The sequence below is a fragment of the Dromiciops gliroides genome, chromosome 2, assembly GCF_019393635.1.
Source record: "Dromiciops gliroides isolate mDroGli1 chromosome 2, mDroGli1.pri, whole genome shotgun sequence".
NCBI lineage: Eukaryota > Metazoa > Chordata > Mammalia > Microbiotheria > Microbiotheriidae > Dromiciops > Dromiciops gliroides.
Genome location: NC_057862.1, coordinates 63,714,590 through 63,732,587, shown reverse-complemented (window position 1 = coordinate 63,732,587; position 17,998 = coordinate 63,714,590). Strand labels below are relative to the sequence as shown.

The 17,998-nt window shown below is 39.9% G+C and overlaps 1 protein-coding gene across 2 annotated transcripts in view; it reads left to right on the top strand.

Annotated features, from left to right (window-relative positions):
• Positions 1 to 318: 318 nt before the first annotated feature.
• LOC122738015 (rap1 GTPase-GDP dissociation stimulator 1-like) overlaps positions 319 to 17,998 on the top strand; it is an 84,160-nt gene continuing 66,480 nt past the window's right edge. Inside the window, exons 1-2 of one of the 2 annotated variants that reach the window (XM_043980058.1) lie at positions 319 to 518; positions 741 to 825. In XM_043980058.1, coding sequence (XP_043835993.1) covers positions 822 to 825 — 4 coding nt within the window. In that variant the 5' untranslated portion in view covers positions 319 to 518; positions 741 to 821. Of the gene's footprint in view, positions 519 to 661; positions 826 to 17,998 lie in introns of those variants that run through there. The other variant, XM_043980059.1, reaches the window with a different exon arrangement.

Sequence of the window (17,998 nt, the reverse complement as noted above, 5' to 3'; positions counted from 1 at the left end):
GCAGAATCATCAGCTGCGCTGTATGTAGCCATGGCTTGAGAGCTGTAAGAAGCCTCAGAGGCCAGTGTGTCTAATGATTTTATAGGGGAGAAAACTGAGGCAAAGAGCTTAAGTGAATTGCCTAAGGAATCACTGATATCATCTGACAAGAACCTCACACTTGGCCCAGTAGGGGCCTCATATGCAGGGAATTTTCTGAATCTCTCCAAATCCCTGACTCCTGGAAAAAAAAAAAAAATCTGAAATGTCAGCATCCGTTTCGACAATACGGCTGTACACTCTTCACAAACCTACCAAAGGACTGAGACGCCCATACAAAGCAAAAGCTGACCTGAATAGTTAAACGTGTACATATCTTTCACAGTTCTCTTGCCTCGATGGAGAATAGTTGTAAACCTGATGGATATTATGTTCAAATTCGTTTCAGATTTTCTTCCTGGCCCAAGGAGAAAATGTTGTTTCCATTTCTGCCAATGACATCTGAACAGGAAGAATACAAGCAGCAATAGAAGGATTAAGTAATTAGAGGGGATTGAATTAGTTCAGAGATCAGGGTCACCAAGCGAAAGACAGAGAGAGAAAAAGGGGGAGAGAAAGAGAGAGAGAGGAGGAGGGAGAGAGGAAGAAAGAAAGGGTGGGGGTGGGGGCCAGAGAGGGGAGAGGAGATAGAGAAGGGAGTTAGAGGGAGCTGTGAGCTGCCTGGCTTTAGCAAGCTATAAAAATATTCTCCTTCTTCACAGCTTGGTAGCTCCAGGGGACGGAACCTCACGTTTAGAGCTCGGCTACTCTGTGCTATCTCATTTTTTAGATCATCAGCTGCGATGGGTGAGTAAACCTACTAAAAATAGGGAGATGTCTGGCTATTGAATGTATATGCCGGAATCCTATAGCTTCCTTCCCAGGACAAAGCTGGAGGACCAGGGGCTGGGGGTGGGAATAGGGTTCAAGGTGGGGGCTGTTTCCTGTTGGGTGCATGCCTTTGGATAGTACCAATCAATTAGAACTGATCGTAGCTTCCCTGTACGTGATTCTGGAGTTCTCGGTAAGAATGCTCGGCTTCTTGCAAGCAGTCAGCCAGTCAGTCAGCCTGGCAGATTCAAGACTGGAAAGAATACCCAAAAGTTGATGAATATAAGGCAGAGAGAGGGATGTCTGTGGCTCCTTCAGATACCTCCCCTCCCTCAGGAAGAAAAGGAAATCCCTCACCAACGCTGAGCCCTTCTCACATGCTGTTTTGCACATGCTAAGAAATAAATGGCCCAGCAACCTTGTGGCAGGCAGAATTAACCTTCACTGACTCTCGGAATCACACTGTACATAAAGCAAAATTTGGCTTGGGGTCACCGATTGCACACGCTCAGTCTCTTGGTGTGTGAACAGGCTGACCTTGGTCAGAGCTTACTGTGTAGGGAGAGCAAGGTGAAGAAAATGTTTTGTTGTTTTGGTGGGTGTTTTTTTTTTTTTTAAGATAAGGCTTCTGGGAGAGGGTAACACCATAGCTAAGGGTAGGTGGTTGGACAATAAGCTTCCTTCTTCCCTCCCTCTCTCCCTCGATCCCTCCTTCCCTTGGTACTTTCTAGCTATGTAGATTTGTTCACTTGCTGTCAGAAGTGAGCTGTGTTCCGATTTCATCCTGAATGACAAACTTCTTTCAGTCTGTGTGCACTATTAGAGAATGACTCTGGATTCATGTTATTAATGCAACCAGAGTAAGCCCTTAAAGACATGAGCACTGCTTTTTGACTGACTGTCTATGAGGAAGATGAAGATTGGTGGGCTTTATTATGGTACCTGGAAGATCTATTTGTATTTGTTGCAGGACACTCACATGGAGAGGTGTACTTTCTCCCCTTCCCTTTTAAGGTCTTGTGGTCCTCCATCAACAGTATCCCAACAAACACCATCACCTCTCCATGCTGTCTCATTGCATCACACCCCTTTCCTGCTGTACTGTGTTCTACTATCCCTATACCAATGCAACTGCACCTGGTTAAGAAGGGCCTGTGGTTTTCCAAATGCTCAGTCCACAGAGGATCGGCAGCACAATTAACATCAATGATGGCACACGCTAGCCTCCCCAACACCATCCTTAGGGTCTCTGCCTCTACTGAAATCTGCTCCAGGTGTTGGAATTCCTAGTTATGTCTCCGGTACCCTGTGCCTACATTTCAGGGAATAGTCCAATTGCACTGATGCCTATGGATGTATCTAGCACATAGTGACTTAGTGAGTACTTGTCAAAGATTTTCCCTTTATCTTGGAGACATTCAAGGGTTAGGGACCTTGGACACATTTCTATGACTATCTGTCATCAATCCAAAGAGATATCCCAGTTACCGGGAAGGAAAGTAAAGCTAAGCAAAAGCTTTACACCTACCCTTCACTAGTAAATCCTTACATTAAGAGAAGAGGCGGGGTTCTTGCCCCAGGTCAGTCAGCCAATAGCACCATTTACTACTAAGTTGGAGAAAGGGAGCAGAAAATCAATTTGGTTCACAGACAAGGACATAAATAAACAAGAGCAGATTAAGAGAGTCCATACTGGGTAAGAATGCCCTTAAGGCATGAGGAATAAAAGATTGATAAAATTTGAGTGGGATTAATCAGGGCCAGCCTTCCAGAAAAGGTAATTTTCAATACTCACTCTCTCAACAGACTAGAGCTAATTAGGTTCAAGGGAAAGATGTTATAAAGGGATACCGTCAAAGAAAGGTACACACTTGTAACCATTGAACAACACTCCTACTTTCAAGACAAAACTCTACCCTGATCTAGGCAGTTGACTTGGTATAAGAGCTTAGGGGCAGCTAAATGGTACAATGGATAGAGCACTGGACCTGGAGTTTGGAAGACCTGAGTTCAAATCTAGTCTCAGACTTTACTAGCTTTGTTACCCCTGGGCAATTCATTTAGCCTGTTTGCTTCAGTTTCCCCTTCAATAAAATGGAAATAATAATAGCATCTACCTCTCAGAGTTATTGTAAGGATCAAATGAGCACTTAGCATAGTATCTGGCACATAGGAAGTGCTATGTAAATATTAATTAGTTGCTATTGTTATTCAATTAATATTACTAGAGCCTTCCTCTAGCAACAGATCATAAGCTAAGTTCTAGGTTCTAAATTCTAAGTTCTAGGCCCTACTTCTACAATGCCTTCACCAAAGTCCATAAGACTTATAGCCAGTTTTGTATTCTGCACTAGTTGGGTATGGGAAAAGAAACAGAGATGACTTTAGACCCAACTTATGATCAACTTATTCCTGGATTCAGGAGGATATAAGGCCTTAAATCCCTCTTGTAGGGATCTGCAAAAATGTGACATGTGACAATGTGACATATGTTTGAGACAGAAAAGGTAATTAGAAAAATATATATCTGGGTATGTGTGGCTATGTACATCCCCATTGGCTAATGTGTTCAAGCCATGCCTCAACAAGAGGAAGAATCCTCAGAGCAATGAAACACCACCTGGTTGAAAAATATCAGCCATTACAGTATGTTCCCCAAATTCTTCTCCCTCTTCAAACCAACTCTATATAAAGAATCCCAGCCAATGAGGATGGTGAAATGGTACGTTCACTGAAGCTTATAGTAAGACAGACTCTCCAGCTTCATTTCTGTACCTACTTGCTGTCTCTAGGTCCTCTTCCTATGTCCTGAGCCCTTGTGCTCTTTGCCTCCTTCACGTCTTTCAAATCCTCTTCTCAGATCTTTCCTTCACACTGTAGTGTATGTGAAGACAAAGTATTTGGGAGCAGGGTAGAGAGAGATGGCATTTTAGCAAAGTTTAAAGTCTTAGGATAGGGGGTGGTTAGGTGGTGCAGTGGATAAAGCACCAGCCCTGGATTCAGAAGAACCTGAGTTCAAATCTGGTCTCAGACACTTGACACTTACTAGCTATGTGACCCTGAGCAAGTCACTTAACCCTCATTGCCCCCCCCCAAATAAAAGCCTTAGGATAAAGGCATCAAGTTCCAGGTGGGATCTCAGGAAATAACTAGGGTAAGGGAAAGAACAAGGTGTGGGCCAAAAGTGGGGGACAGAAGTTCTTCTCTGTGATGTGAATCACACTGACACTTTGCTAATACATAAAGGATAAATCTGAATGTTTTCTTAAGTTCCTTATTTGAGTCCTTATCCTGTGATTAACTTACTGTGTGACAGTAGCACATTCATTCACATTTGTACAGACCATTCACATTGGTCTATACAATGAGAATGTTGGATACGATTTTCTTTATGTGCTCTCCCAACTCTAACATTCTCTTTCTCAAAATTCTCTCCAGTTCTGACTGTTTATATTCTATGTTCTATAGACCTCTGATAGTCTGATAAATATGTAGGGATTATTGCCAGGAACATTCTTTGAAACCTGAAGTGCTCTACAAGTGTAAGCTCTTGTTTTGATTATCATTATTAGTTTATAGTAGCAGAGAGGAAATATGGATTAGGGGATAGAGCTGGCTTAGAGTCAGGAAGACATAGGTAGGCTCTAGTTCCTTTCTCTGGAACATTTTCTCTGAATGACCATAGGAAACCTTGTCACTTCCTAATACTACCAGGCCACTATCTGAAACTGTTAAGTCACAGAAGATATGCCTCCAGTGAAGGCAGTTTCTACACTGAACTCACACTGATGAAATCACAGGTCCAAACCCTGAACCTACCCCTTCCCACCAAAATAGTAGTAGAAGGAGGAGGAGGAGGAAGATGAGGAGTTTTTGTGTTCTAGGGTCTTTTCCTTGAGAAGGAGGAACTGGTGTTTGTGCTTAACCTGGCACATAGTAGGTGCTTAGTAAAGGCTTGTTGACTTGATGGTTTATTTTCTATGTTTTAAGCTCCCTCCAAGTTGTAGCAGGTCCCTTCCAGATGGAAGAATCATGATATGTGACCATGGACAAGTCATGTAGACACCTTAGCTTCCCTATCTATTAAATAATAATATACTACTTACCTAACAAATCTTCCTATTCCCTCCTTTTCCTCCCTGCTCTGCCTCATCCCTGTCCCCTCATTTCTTCCTTGGTCCTCCTTTTGCTCCTGGAGATCGGAAAATCCCTGGAGAAGAGGTACGGAATTCCCTTATTTTATTATTCTCCTGGCTCTTATAAGACAATTTTCATCTCTAACAGCACATGGAGCTTCAATACCATAGGGAAATATGAAATTTCCCAATTCTGTGCCAGGCTTCTTTTCATGGATTTAGAGGAGAGAGAAAAGAAAAGATGTTAGAAGAGCATTATGTGTTGCTGTCAACAAAACTCTGCTAGCCAGCTCTAGAGGGAAATATAGACTCTAGGAACAGTTTCATATTGGGAAAATCATAATCTCCTTGCTACAGAATCTAACATACCATTTCTTCCCTTCTCTTGTATGTCCTGAAAATCCTGCATTAATCCATAGTCACAGTTCAAAAAGCATTCCATACCAGAGGATCTTTCTTTGGTCCCCTGGCTCACTGAGCAAAGGGAAAAGGTGCAACACAATTGGAATCTTAGTATGGCAATGGCTGGAACCCCAGGCCACTTATGGGAATGAACCTTTAGTATGGAAGACCTTTATGGTATAATGAGTATATCCAGGGATTTCTCAGCACTTGTTGTGGGACGAGGGAAGAAGAAGAGGCAGGACTACATTTCGCAAGGCCTCTGGAATGACGAATCTGTCATCACAGCAATCCTACCAGCCTGACTTTTTTTTTTCAGAGATATTTGGAAAGTTTCCAACCCAGGATATTTTTAAAAGGATTCTTGATCTTCTCCATTTGAAGTGAAACAGATTGGAAGGATGAAGCAGAGTGGGGTAGTAGAAAGAGATTTGATGCCAAAGAACATGGGCTCTAATCCTGGCTTTGACACTTAATACCTGTGTGACCTTTAGGAAATTGATTCATCTAGTCTGCACTTCTGTTTTCTTTCTATAAAACAAGGGAGTTAGGCTGGAAGACCTCTAAGATCACTTCATGCTCTAAATCTGTGCTCCTCTGACTTTAATGCTAAGTCAGTCCTGGGGCTTTCTGGAAAACAGGTGAGGGGTGAACTAGAGGGCAATGGTGGCCTCCTTGTGGTATATGAAAGAAAAAAGTAAGATATCTTGGCAGAGTACGAATAGTATTGGAACAAGAGATAGCTGACTCAGGTTTGGATCATGCCTTAGAAATTTACTAGCTGTGCGATGCTGAGCAAGTGACAACTCAAAGTCTCAGTTTCCCAAGGATCACAATGCTTACATTACTTACCTCAAAGACTTGTTAGAAGGACAGTGTCTTTCAAACCTTAAAGCATTACATAAATGGGATTTACTGTATTGTAATGGAAAGGGCATCAGACTGGAAAGCTGGCTTCTAGTCCCAGTGCTACCATTAACTTATTAGGTGACCTTAGACATGCCACTCACCTCCTGGGATTGAACTCAGACTGGTCTCTTTCAGCTCGAAAAGACAACAGCTTTATGCTCACATTCCTGGGCTTGTTCCCTTGGCCTCTCTTTCCCACCAAAGAAACAATAATAGTGACTTTGAAGTTTTCAGCCATTCATCAGAGGCAACAGATAAATATTAAGTTGTTAGAGGGCTGGTAGTCAATTTCTGACTGCTATGATCCTTTTTTCATTGAATCATTCCAAAACTGATCATGTGGGTTAAGCCAGGGGAAGGCTGAGGGAATAAGGAGAAGAAAACTGAAATCTGCAGAGCATAAGCAGATAATGACTGAAATTAATTTACTCTCATACTAAGAGAATCAGGAACAAAAAGCACATTTCTCTTTACTGTTTTATTTTTGTCAGCTGATAAATACTAAGAGATCTAAGTTCTGGCCTCCATTACCTCCTTAGTTTCTTGTTTAGTATGCAATGCTAGACAAATCATTGCCCCTTAGCCTAGACCCCAGATCTCCAAGTAATCAACCAATGGATCAATAGACATTTACTAAACACCCAGGCTACGTTAGGCACTGTGAGGGATAGAGAGGAATACAAAGACATTTAAGACTAGTAGTCTCTGACCTCAAGAAACTGAGACAATCTATCTGGGGAGGTAAGACCGTTAACAATGTAAAGTAATGTACATCTGTAATAGACGGACCTGTCATCACGTACTTTGGAGTAGAAGTATATCATATTTTTAAAATATATCTATTTGTATCTTATTATCTTTTCTTTGTTAAGGGGCAGAGGAAAGTGAGTAATTATAGCCAGGAATATGAATGGATCACTAATATCTGTCAGCAATAAGGAACTTTGAGCTCGAATCAGGTCCAAGGTGCTCGTGCAGGGTGAATCCTAAACTAGAGGGTGGCATTCTGAAATCAGAATCTAGGGATGAGGGAAAAGAGGAACATGGACTCCCAACCAGAAAAGGAATCCTGATAGATGTATGAGCCAGGACAATTTGGGGCACATTAAAGCAGACTAACGATATAGAAGCCCATCAATTAAGCCAAGAAGAAATATAATGGGGGCAGCTAGATGGCGCAGTGGATAGAGCACCGGCCCCGGAGTCAGGAGTACCTGAGTTCAAATCCGGCCTCAGACACTCAACATTTACTAGCTGTGTGACCCTGGGCAAGTCACTTAACCCCAACTGCCTTACTAAAAAAAAGAAAAAAAGAAAGAAATATATTGAACATATTTCTACTTAACCTACAATTTATTATTTCTGGATTAATATTCTTTTTTTCTCATGTATGTAGATACACATACAAAATATATACTCATATAAATATTATATATATATATTCACATATAAAATATATACTCATATATACTATATATTTTCTTATGTATATGTGTATATGTGTGTATACATACATACATATATACATACATATATATACATATATATATCCTTAATCTAAAGATGGCACCAGTTGGGCAGGGGGCATATTATGGAATATATCATTTAGTCATTTTGGCAAGGCAAAAAGGGTGGGGGATGATCATTAGGCCTTGAGTCCAGCAAACCTCTGAACATAATAGAGATCCAAGCAGGCTCAGCAATCAAGAAGGATAAGGGGGATCTGTACCTTGAGTTGGGGTTTAATAAAGAAGAAAGTCTTAGAATCAAAGCAAGGGTCCTCTGCATCTGATCCAAAAAAGAGCTTATGCCCCAAGAAACTGATGTCATCAACAAGGCCAGAGATGTAGGCTAAATCCTTTATGATAAATACTTCAAACAATAAATTAGCTATTTGAATTAATTTTCAAAAATTTGTTGGATATGAGTAAGTATAAGGCATTCTATTACACAGTGAGGAGATAAATCAGGAATTGTATAATGTCCTTGAGGGGATTACAGTCTAGTTGTGGAGACAACACTGCATTTTTTTTTCAATAGGTAGGAGGTGGAAGATATTAAAGAAGAAATAATCATTATAGACTAGAGTAGCAAAGGAAGACTTCCTGGAAGAGGCATCCAATCAATATCTGTAGGTTAAAAAAATTATCTGTAGGTTGATTAGCTGTATTCTCTGATACAGTAAAAGTCAAGATCATAAACTTATTCCACAGGGGAATGGCTTGACCCAAGGGTGAGAGAAAATGGGTTAAATTTCACTCTCCCTTTCCCATAGCCAATCACAATCTGACCTGTAGAACAACTACACCACCCCTTCAACACTCTTCCAATCTTCCTCCTCCCACTGTGGATCTTCCCTGTGACTGTCCTGGTTTGTGGGGCCCCAGGGGTGTTAAATCCTACTCAGACCCAAGCAGCCACAGCATCTGCGCAGGCAAAATTCCTTGCCCCTCCTCACTCTCAGCCTCCTTAATCCTCAGATCCTCTGGATTATTTCATGGCTACTACTGGTATCCCAGAAGGGGCATACTCTGTACTTCAGGGCACCAGCTGGTAAAACCTCCTCCATATACAGGGGTTTTTTTATTAGAAAAAAAGTGAGGAGGGATGAGGGATGGGTACATATCAATTACATCATCTTTCTTCCCAAAACCCTCCCCTCTTCTGAATTTCCCTATGTCCACCAATCTTCTGGTCTCCCAGGTTCTCCACCTTTTACCTTTGCCTCCTCACTCAACTGAAAACGCTCTATTCAAAGCTACCAGTGTTCCCTTACTTCTTAAACTTGATGGCTTTTACTCAGTCCTCATCCTTATGAACCTGTCTGTGTCTTTCACACCATTGATGACACATGTGTCCTGGATACTTACTCCTTCCCCCCTTGGTTTTCCTGAGACTGTTCTCTCTTCATTATTTTACTCCCTATTTAGCCTGAAAAATAGCTTCTCTTCCCCATTTGCTAGATTATCATCCATCCCATTGCCTAACTGTGGGTATTCTTCAAGGCCCTGAGTCTGGCCTTATTCTTTTCTCTCTGTACATCCTTTCACTTGGTGACTTCATCCATTCCCAGAAGCTCATTATCATTTCTGTGCAGATGACTCAGAACTTCATATATCCAGTCCTGATCTTTTTCCTCAGTTTGAGGCCCACAACTGCCTATTAAAGGTTTTGAACTCAAAGTCCCTTAGGTATCTTAAACTCAACACATCCATAACAGGACTAATTATCTTATCTCCCAAACCTACCCTCTTACAAATTTTTCTATTTCTTTTAGGGCAACCACCATCTTCTAGTCACCCAGGTTTGCATCTTTGATATTATTCTTGACTCCTTACTTTCCTTTACCATACAGTTGCTAAATCTTGTCATTTCTACCTCCACAACTCTCACATCCATTGCCTTCTCTCAACTCACACGGTCACCACCCGAAGTTCAAACCCTCATCACCTCTCACCTAGATTATAGTAAAAACCTCTTAATAGGTCACCCTGCCAACTCTCTCCCACCTTCAATCCATCTGCCACATAGTTGCTAAAGTGATTTTCTTAAAGCTCAGGTCTGCTCATCTCACTTCCATCTTCAGTAAATTCCATGGCCTGTTATTGACTCCAGAATCAAATATTACTCCATCTTTATCTCTTTTTTAATATTTAGCTTCTTAATACAAGTTTATAAGATGTATAGTTATTAGAATGGTAGTACCTGCATATAATTTATCAATAAGCAAATATTCATATATTGGGAGCATATGATCAAAAGTTTCATTTGCTTTGTTATTTGTTGTTTGTTTGTTTTTTTGGTTTTTTTAGTGAGGCAGTTGGGGTCAAGTGACTTGCCCAGGGTCACATAGCTAGTAAGTGTTAAGTGTCTGAGGCCAGATTTGAACTAAGGTACTCCTGACTCCAGGGCCAATGCTCTATCCACTGTGCTACCTAGCTGCCCCCTGTTGTTTGTTTTTTTACTGATAGTTGCAAATGATTTTTTTTTTATTTTGAGAACACTGCTCTAACAAATTGAGTTAACCAACAATTCAGTAAAAAAAAGAAATAAATTGAGTGCCTTCTAGTAAATTTAGTCAGAAAAAAAAAACAATCAAACTGATTGTTTAACCACCTGGTCAAGTCAGTCAAATCATCAAGCCACTTTGGGTATGTGTGTTGGTTGGTAGATGGCCACTACTTTTTATTTTTCTCCTTCTGAATGGTTAGATTCAATCAATATCTATGATGAATTTGTACTGGCCCTTAAAATTTTTACTACCAAGGGGTCTTTACTTCTTAACACCTAATAAACCTTTAAAAATGATTTTTGTTTCTCCTCTTCCTTTCTCTATCCAACCCTGGCTCCCTATCCCTGTTTATGTCCCCTGAGCTGCTAAAAATTGGTTTTCTGAGTCAATTAAGAGTAGAGGGGCTAGAGATAGAAAATGCAGATGTTCGATTGGTCCACAGTTTGGCTGACCAAGTCTGGGTTGGATGGCTTCTGAGGGTCCCTCCAGAAAACCTAATTTGAGGTTGGATCCATAATAAGGCAATCACTTTTATTCAATTCAGCACCTACTAAGCAGTAGTGAAGTAGAGAATTGTGATAATTATCTGTACAATTCAAGCTTAAAAACCCACAAGTACCACTTGGGCCTCAAAGTCCCAGATCAATCAGTACCAGTCTGCCACAAAGTTTTTAGTTCAATAGTTTCCTCAGTTCTTTACTTTGCTTTGCTTGTAGAGAAATGGCCACTGTGGCTGAATCCTGCTTTGTGAATATCTTCATACACAGCAAGAAAACTTAAGACAGCTAGAAGAGTTCAAAGGTCTTTTCTCTTGGCCATGAAAAAATTGGAATAAATTAAGGGAGGTTTACTGCCCCCTGTCAATAGCATGAAGGTGTGTATAGGACAAGATTCAATTCTCACACTTACTAGCCCTGTGACTATGGGCAAGTCAGTGGACCTCCAAAAAACTCAGATAATTCCATAAGACTCATTTGCTAAACTGTACAGTTTCTACTTTTGTGGTAAAAAAAAATGGCATACCAACAAAATAATATCAAATTGTTGTTGTTGTTGTTTTGTTGTTAGTCGTGGTTTTCTTTTGGTTTTTGCAGGGCAATGAGGGTTAAATGACTTGCCTAGGGTCACACAGCTAGTAAGTGTCAAGTGTCTGAGGCTGGATTTGAACTCAGGTCCTCCTGCATCCAAGGCCAGTGCTTTATCCACTGCACCACCTAGCTGCCCCTTCTTGTTGATGACAATAAGCTAGTGGGGATGAGTATAATCTGTGTTTTGTTAAACCATTGACATGATTGTTGTGTGACTTGCCCATAATATTAGAGCTAGAAATATTTGTCCACAAGAACAAATTTGTCAATAAGGATATTTGTCCAAAAGTGTCATTTTACAAATGAGAAAGCAAAGGCCCACAGAGGCCTAGAATTGACTTCCCCAAGGTCACATAGCAAGTCAGTGGCCAATATAAGACCAGAACCCAGTCCGGTGTGCTTACAGCAGTAAAAGCAGCATTTTTTCTCCTGAGTTCCCATTGGTTTATTTAAATGCCGGGGGCCTGAAGCCCTCACCAAATTAATCAGTCAAGTGAATCACATTTGGTTAGCTCATAAGCAGAAGAGTAAAATAAATAAATGCATTTGCCTCCTTATAATTGCATTCCATTATGCCTGGCTATCCCCTCTGGACTGCCATAAACAATTCTTCTCCTTCACTGGTGTATACAAATGCTCATAGATTGTCATCAAGTCCCTCTTAGTCATAATTTGGGAAATCTCTGTCTAGTTAATTCCTTTTATCTTTCTTCCTCGTCAGTCCCTCCAGCTCTTAATCATTTTTGTTGCTGTTCTCTGAATCCTTTCTAATTTTCTTATAGTGTTTTAATGCAACTTTTATATAGTAAATAAACACTTTAAGGACTGCTGATTACTTAGTAAATTTGTTCCCCAAATATTATTACTTTAGCAGATTTGAGCTAGAAGGAAAGGGAAAGACAGTAGGGAAAAGAATAGTCCCTAATCAAAATAAAGTGCTCATATATTTAGCCAACTGGTACAACTGAGGTCAGGTTAGTACTTTAAAGGCTATCTTTAAGAAATAACAGCCACTTAAAGCTCTGGAACCCAAACGTATATGTAAATAACTGGAAGCCAGTCCCTGTTTGGGGGGAGGTGTTGAGGGGTGTATTTCTGTGATGCCTAAATATTCATCTCAAACTCAGGTCCTAAAGGAAAGAACAATTAGTGAATTAAATTAATAGGTTATGCCTTTGTTTGGCCTAGTCTAAGAGCTTCTTGAGGGTAGAGACAATTTTTCTCTTATGTAAATTCCTACATAATTGCCTGGCACATAGCAAGAGTGATTAATAAATTGCTTGTATTTTGATTAGAACTATTTTAAGTCAAAACATATTATTTGAGTTTGGTTTAATTAAGCAAAATTGGAGACTTATGGAAATGCAAACACTTTTTTCATGTGCTAAGGGACATAATCAACATAAAAGATACCATGTGAACAATTAGCCTTCCAAACACAATGCTAAACAAAAGCACAATTCGTGAATTTGCTTCACTAAGGATAGTTGCTGGAATTGTCTTCAGCCATAATAAATACACAGTCTTTCCAACAAATTTTGGTGAAGACCAGAAAAGTGTGCTTCATTCATGAATAAGTGTTCTGTCAGTTATGCCCATAAGAAGGGAAACTCTAAGAAGTTCAGAAAAGAAAAGCAAAAGAAAGCTAAATGTCTCCTTTCAGATTTAATCTAGAGGATCAAACTCGGTGCTGCCCAGGTCTTTATCAGGATTGTTCAAGACTTCATCTTTATTGCCCAGAAAGCCTTTTTCATGTAAGATTTGTATTTGTTTCATTTCCCACAATACAGCATTCTTCCCCTTAGCAAGCATAAGACTAAGTTTGCAAAGGGTTACATGGACCAAAACTATTGGGGAGTTTTTTAAGTATTTTCAAATCAACAGAGCTTCGTGTCTTGAAGTATCCCCTCATAAACTTTCTGATTCTCAGAGACTTTTCTGAATACCTTCATTTCAGCCCTTCCCTTTTGGCATCTCAGTTCCTTTACATCTCACATCCTTTATACTATTCTTTTTTTAATGCATTTTTTTATCCCTATTAACCTTTATTCCATCTGAATGACAGCTAGGTGGCACAGTAATTAGAGCACTGGCTCTGAAGTTGAGAGGACTTAAGTTCAAATCTCACCTCAGTCACTTATTAGCTGTTTGACCCTGGGTAAGTCACTTAATTTCAATTGCCTTAAACATCCAGAACCATCTCCAGGCTTCCTGATCTATATCTTGCAGCTGAACCCAGATAGCTCCAAAGGAGAGAGTAAGATTGGTGACCTTGCACAGCCCTCCCTCATTTAAATCCAATTCACTGCAAGTCATGACATCACCCCAATGTCATAGCCCTCTTTGGGAACAAAAGACAAACAACAACAGCAGCAGCTTACTAACCCTAATTAAACTCAAATTGGCAGAATTTCATCAGAAAAAATTTGTCAGAAAAGTGACCTCCCCTTAATCATATCACTAAGCTTTATGCCCTGAGGAAAGAACTTCTTTTAGAAGGAAAAAAGAAAAGAATCTTGGCCTTCTCCTCTCCAGAGGGTTACTTCTAAGTCCATGTCCAGCTGGTTGGAGGGAGCAGTTGCTTCTAAACTTTCAAATTCCTCCTCTCTGAAGCCTGGGATATTATATTTAATCTTAACTACTCAATGAAGGGGGAGGAGGAGTTCTAATAACAGAAAGAAACATCTGTCCCCGTTTAAGCTAAACATCACTAGAAAGTATAGTGTCCAACCTCAACCTGGCTCTCAACATTTTTGAACTATGAACCTGTTAAACTAGAATCCCAGGGACCTTTGGTGCCTAGCCTGCGTCATAGGAACATACAGGTAAACCTGGAAGGGACTTCAGAAGCCAATCTAGTCTACCACCTCTCTCATAGCTTCCCACTATGAACAGTTATTCACTGAAATATGTTTATTTTTTAGAAAAAGTTTTACTAACTCCATGATCTCATTAATGTGGTTACTCCCTTCAACAGTACAGATAGCAGCCCATCCATGCCTTTTCAATTTGTACCTTTTTCATCCATGCCCTCTCTTCCCTAGGATGCCAGGGATTTTCCTCTATGTTTTTTGACTTCCAGAGCAATACAAGCACAATACATGGGCTGCCTCCCCAAGGCTAATTTTTCAAAGGGAACTAAGAAGTAACTTCTCGCTCCAAATCTTCCTCCTTCCCTTACCCCCAGCTGATTTTAGAAATACATGGTTTGACTATGTAAGAAAATAGTATAACAAAGGTCAGATGACTTATCATTTGTGGGTAGCATTAAATATGTGTTAGATTTAACTTTGTTTTAAATTTTAACTTTATTAAAATACAATTGGGGCAGCTAGGTGGCGCAGTGGATAGAGCACCGGCCCTGGAGTCAGGAGGACCTGAGTTCAAATGTGATCTCAGACACTTAACACTTACTAGCTGTGTGTCCCTGGGTAAGTCACTTAACCCCAATTGCCTCGCTAAAAAAACAAAAACAAAAAAAACAATTTGTGTGAATGTGTGTGTGATCATCCGCTCACAAATTTTTAAAAGACAGAAGGCTGACAATGGTTAACTTTCTATATTAACATTACAGGGGGCAGCTAGGTGGCGCAGTGGATAAAGCACCGGCCCTGGATTCAGGAGTACCTGAGTTCAAATCCGGCCTCAGACACTTGACACTTGCTAGCTGTGTGACCTTGGGCAAGTCACTTAATCCCCATTGCCCCGTAAAAACAAAAACAAAAACAAAAAAAAAACATTACAGTGGATGATAACAAGGACATAGGAAGACTAGCTTAAATTGTCAGTATATCAACTGGAAAATAACTCCTTTCTATTTTATAACTGAGTAGCCAAAGTTTTCATCCTTTGGGACTAAGCAATATGTGGCAAATGACGTCAAAAACATTTACATAGATGTATAGGATTTGTAGTGTTTGACATTTTTTATCTCATTTTGTTCTCACAATAACCCTATGAGGGTAGGTACTATTATTATACTCATTTTATAAATGAGGAAACTAAGGCTGAGAAAGATTTAGAGACTTGCCCAGAACCACAGAACTGGTAAATGTCTAAGGTAGGATTCAAACTCAGGTCCTCCTGACTCCAAGACCAGCATTCTCTTCCTCATGCCAATTAGCTACTTAGCTGGGTAAGGAATGTCTAGAAGTGTTAAATATGTGAACCAAAACTCCACTCTGAACAAAACCAGAATTTTAAAAATATAACTTCTAAATGTTCTCTGAGAACAGGTATTCATTGAAATATAAGTATTACAGAAAATTTTAACAACTTCATGATCTAATCAATGTGGATAATCCCTCCAGCAGTGCAGATAGCAGCCCATCCATACAAGCCTTCTCAATTTGTACCTTTCTCATCAACACACTTTTCCCTAGGAGGACCTCCTAACATGCTAGGGAACTTTCTCTGTATCTTTTGACTTCCAGAGCACTATATACTAAGCAATCTCCTTTCCCAATCCTATACTTCTGGGATGACTTATTTCACACCACTTCTTGTATACACATCACTGACAATGTGTCTACCTACCTACAGTAGCATCTTTCCATTGTCCTTTGGGTCATCTTCAATTTTGATTTTTCATAGATCATGCTCCTCCATGATTTTCAATCATACAGACTCATGAAGCAAAAGTGATAAAAAATCCTGTATTTAAAGCACTGTGTGGAAGAAGGACTACCCTACTTTTTTTATGCTCCAGAAGGCAAAATTAGGGACCCATTAGCATAATTTACCAAGATAATGACTTCAACTCCATGTGTGAAAAAAATTCTAATAATAATAGCCAGTGTGTATATAGCACTTTAAGGTTTACAAAGCACTTTACATCTCATTTGATCTTCACAACCACCCTGAAAGGTAGGTGATATTATCTCCATCTAACAGATGAGGAAACTGAGGCAGGTAGAAGGTAAATGACCTGCCCAGAATCACACAGGTAGTAAGTAACCCAATGCTCTATCCACAGTATCACCTAGCTTTCTTATGATTAAAGTCATCCGAAAGGTGTCAGAGGAAGTGGGAGATTCTCTTATGATTGGAGGTCTTCAGATTGACACTAGGTGCCTCTTCATCAGAGTTCCTGGAGAGAAAATTACTGTTCAGGTATGAGGTGCATTAGCCTCTCAGACTCTTTTCAGCTCTGAGATTCTATTGATTCTAGGGGTTCCTAGGGGCCTTTTCCTGATTGGACTCTCAGCAGCAAACAGTTGTTTACACTTCCTATAGGTGACATCAGTGCTACGTCCCTGTGTGTATGAATTTCAGGTTCAAAATTTCATCCACTCCACTTCCAACCTGGAGCTGAGTCCCTAGGTAGAATAAGAAATAGATGCTGATTTGCTATGAGTCCTACGAGGTTTATCCATAAATTCTCTTGGGATAATCTGAATTCATTGAGCCTCAAATCAACCTCTGCAAACTCATTTTTCCCTCCCTTACTTCTCACTGTTTTGTGCTTACAATCTTCCACCCTAAGATTTTGCATAAACATTTACATTATAAGCCACATTTGCCCTTTGTTGCCATATCTATTTGGCAAGGAGATCAAGAGCTATTTGGTTAAGTAGATGGTAGGCCCTTTTGATATCTTTGTGGCACTTCAACTTCCTTAGAAAATAGTCTATCTTTGTCGTTATCTGTTCCTTTATCCATGTGCCTCCCCCCACCCCATCCCCTCTCTTTTGTATTGTAAATAACTTGTTTGGTTTAACATCATTCAATATCTTTTAATCATTATTCTTTTCTCGTTTGTTATTAATTTTGATTTTTGCTCTAACAAGTTTGTAGTTTGAGTATAAACAGTTGATTTTAGAAGTGACTTATAAACATCAGTAACTGATAATTTCCTTTATGTTAAAATATAGCCGATTTTATTTCTGGGATGCCTTTAGGTGCTAAAATTATCCATTGCCACTCAACCTTTTCTTGAAAAAAATGTTCATGATCTATGTGTGTACATGAGGCTCCTATATCATTACAATTCATTTCTTGATCCTGAGACATATTTTCTAATGCTTTTTTCACTATTCTTCTACATACACATCTTTGTCCTGTAGTCCCTGCATATTAAAGTAGATAATGATTTGATTTAGATATCCCATCTGTAAACTTTATTTACATTCTCATTCTCTGAAAGCACGAGGAAACACAATTTGCAACTATCTTCAAGGTGTTCCTTTTGTTTAAACTGATCATGAACACTTCAAGACAAGGCCACCAACTCTCCTATGCTTCCCTGTGCCGTCAGACTTTTAGACATGCAGTTAAAACAATATCTTTATCTGACCATCCAAGGTTCATCCACCTGTGGGTCACTCTCCCATTTGCTTTTAGCAAGAATATCAAGAGTGAGATGGTTCAGTTCTTCTAATACCATAATGAGGACCCTGTTATTTGGACAAGGATCTCACATGAATTTACCAACAATTAAGTGCATATGTGAGAGGCAGCACGGGATGGTCAATAGAGTTGGATCCAATCCTGCCTTTGACACATACTGGCTATGTAATGATTTGGGGTGCCCCCAGGCAACTCTCAGGCCCTAAGATTCAGAGGCAATACAAAGAAGAAGAGGCTGATGATCTCCTCACTGG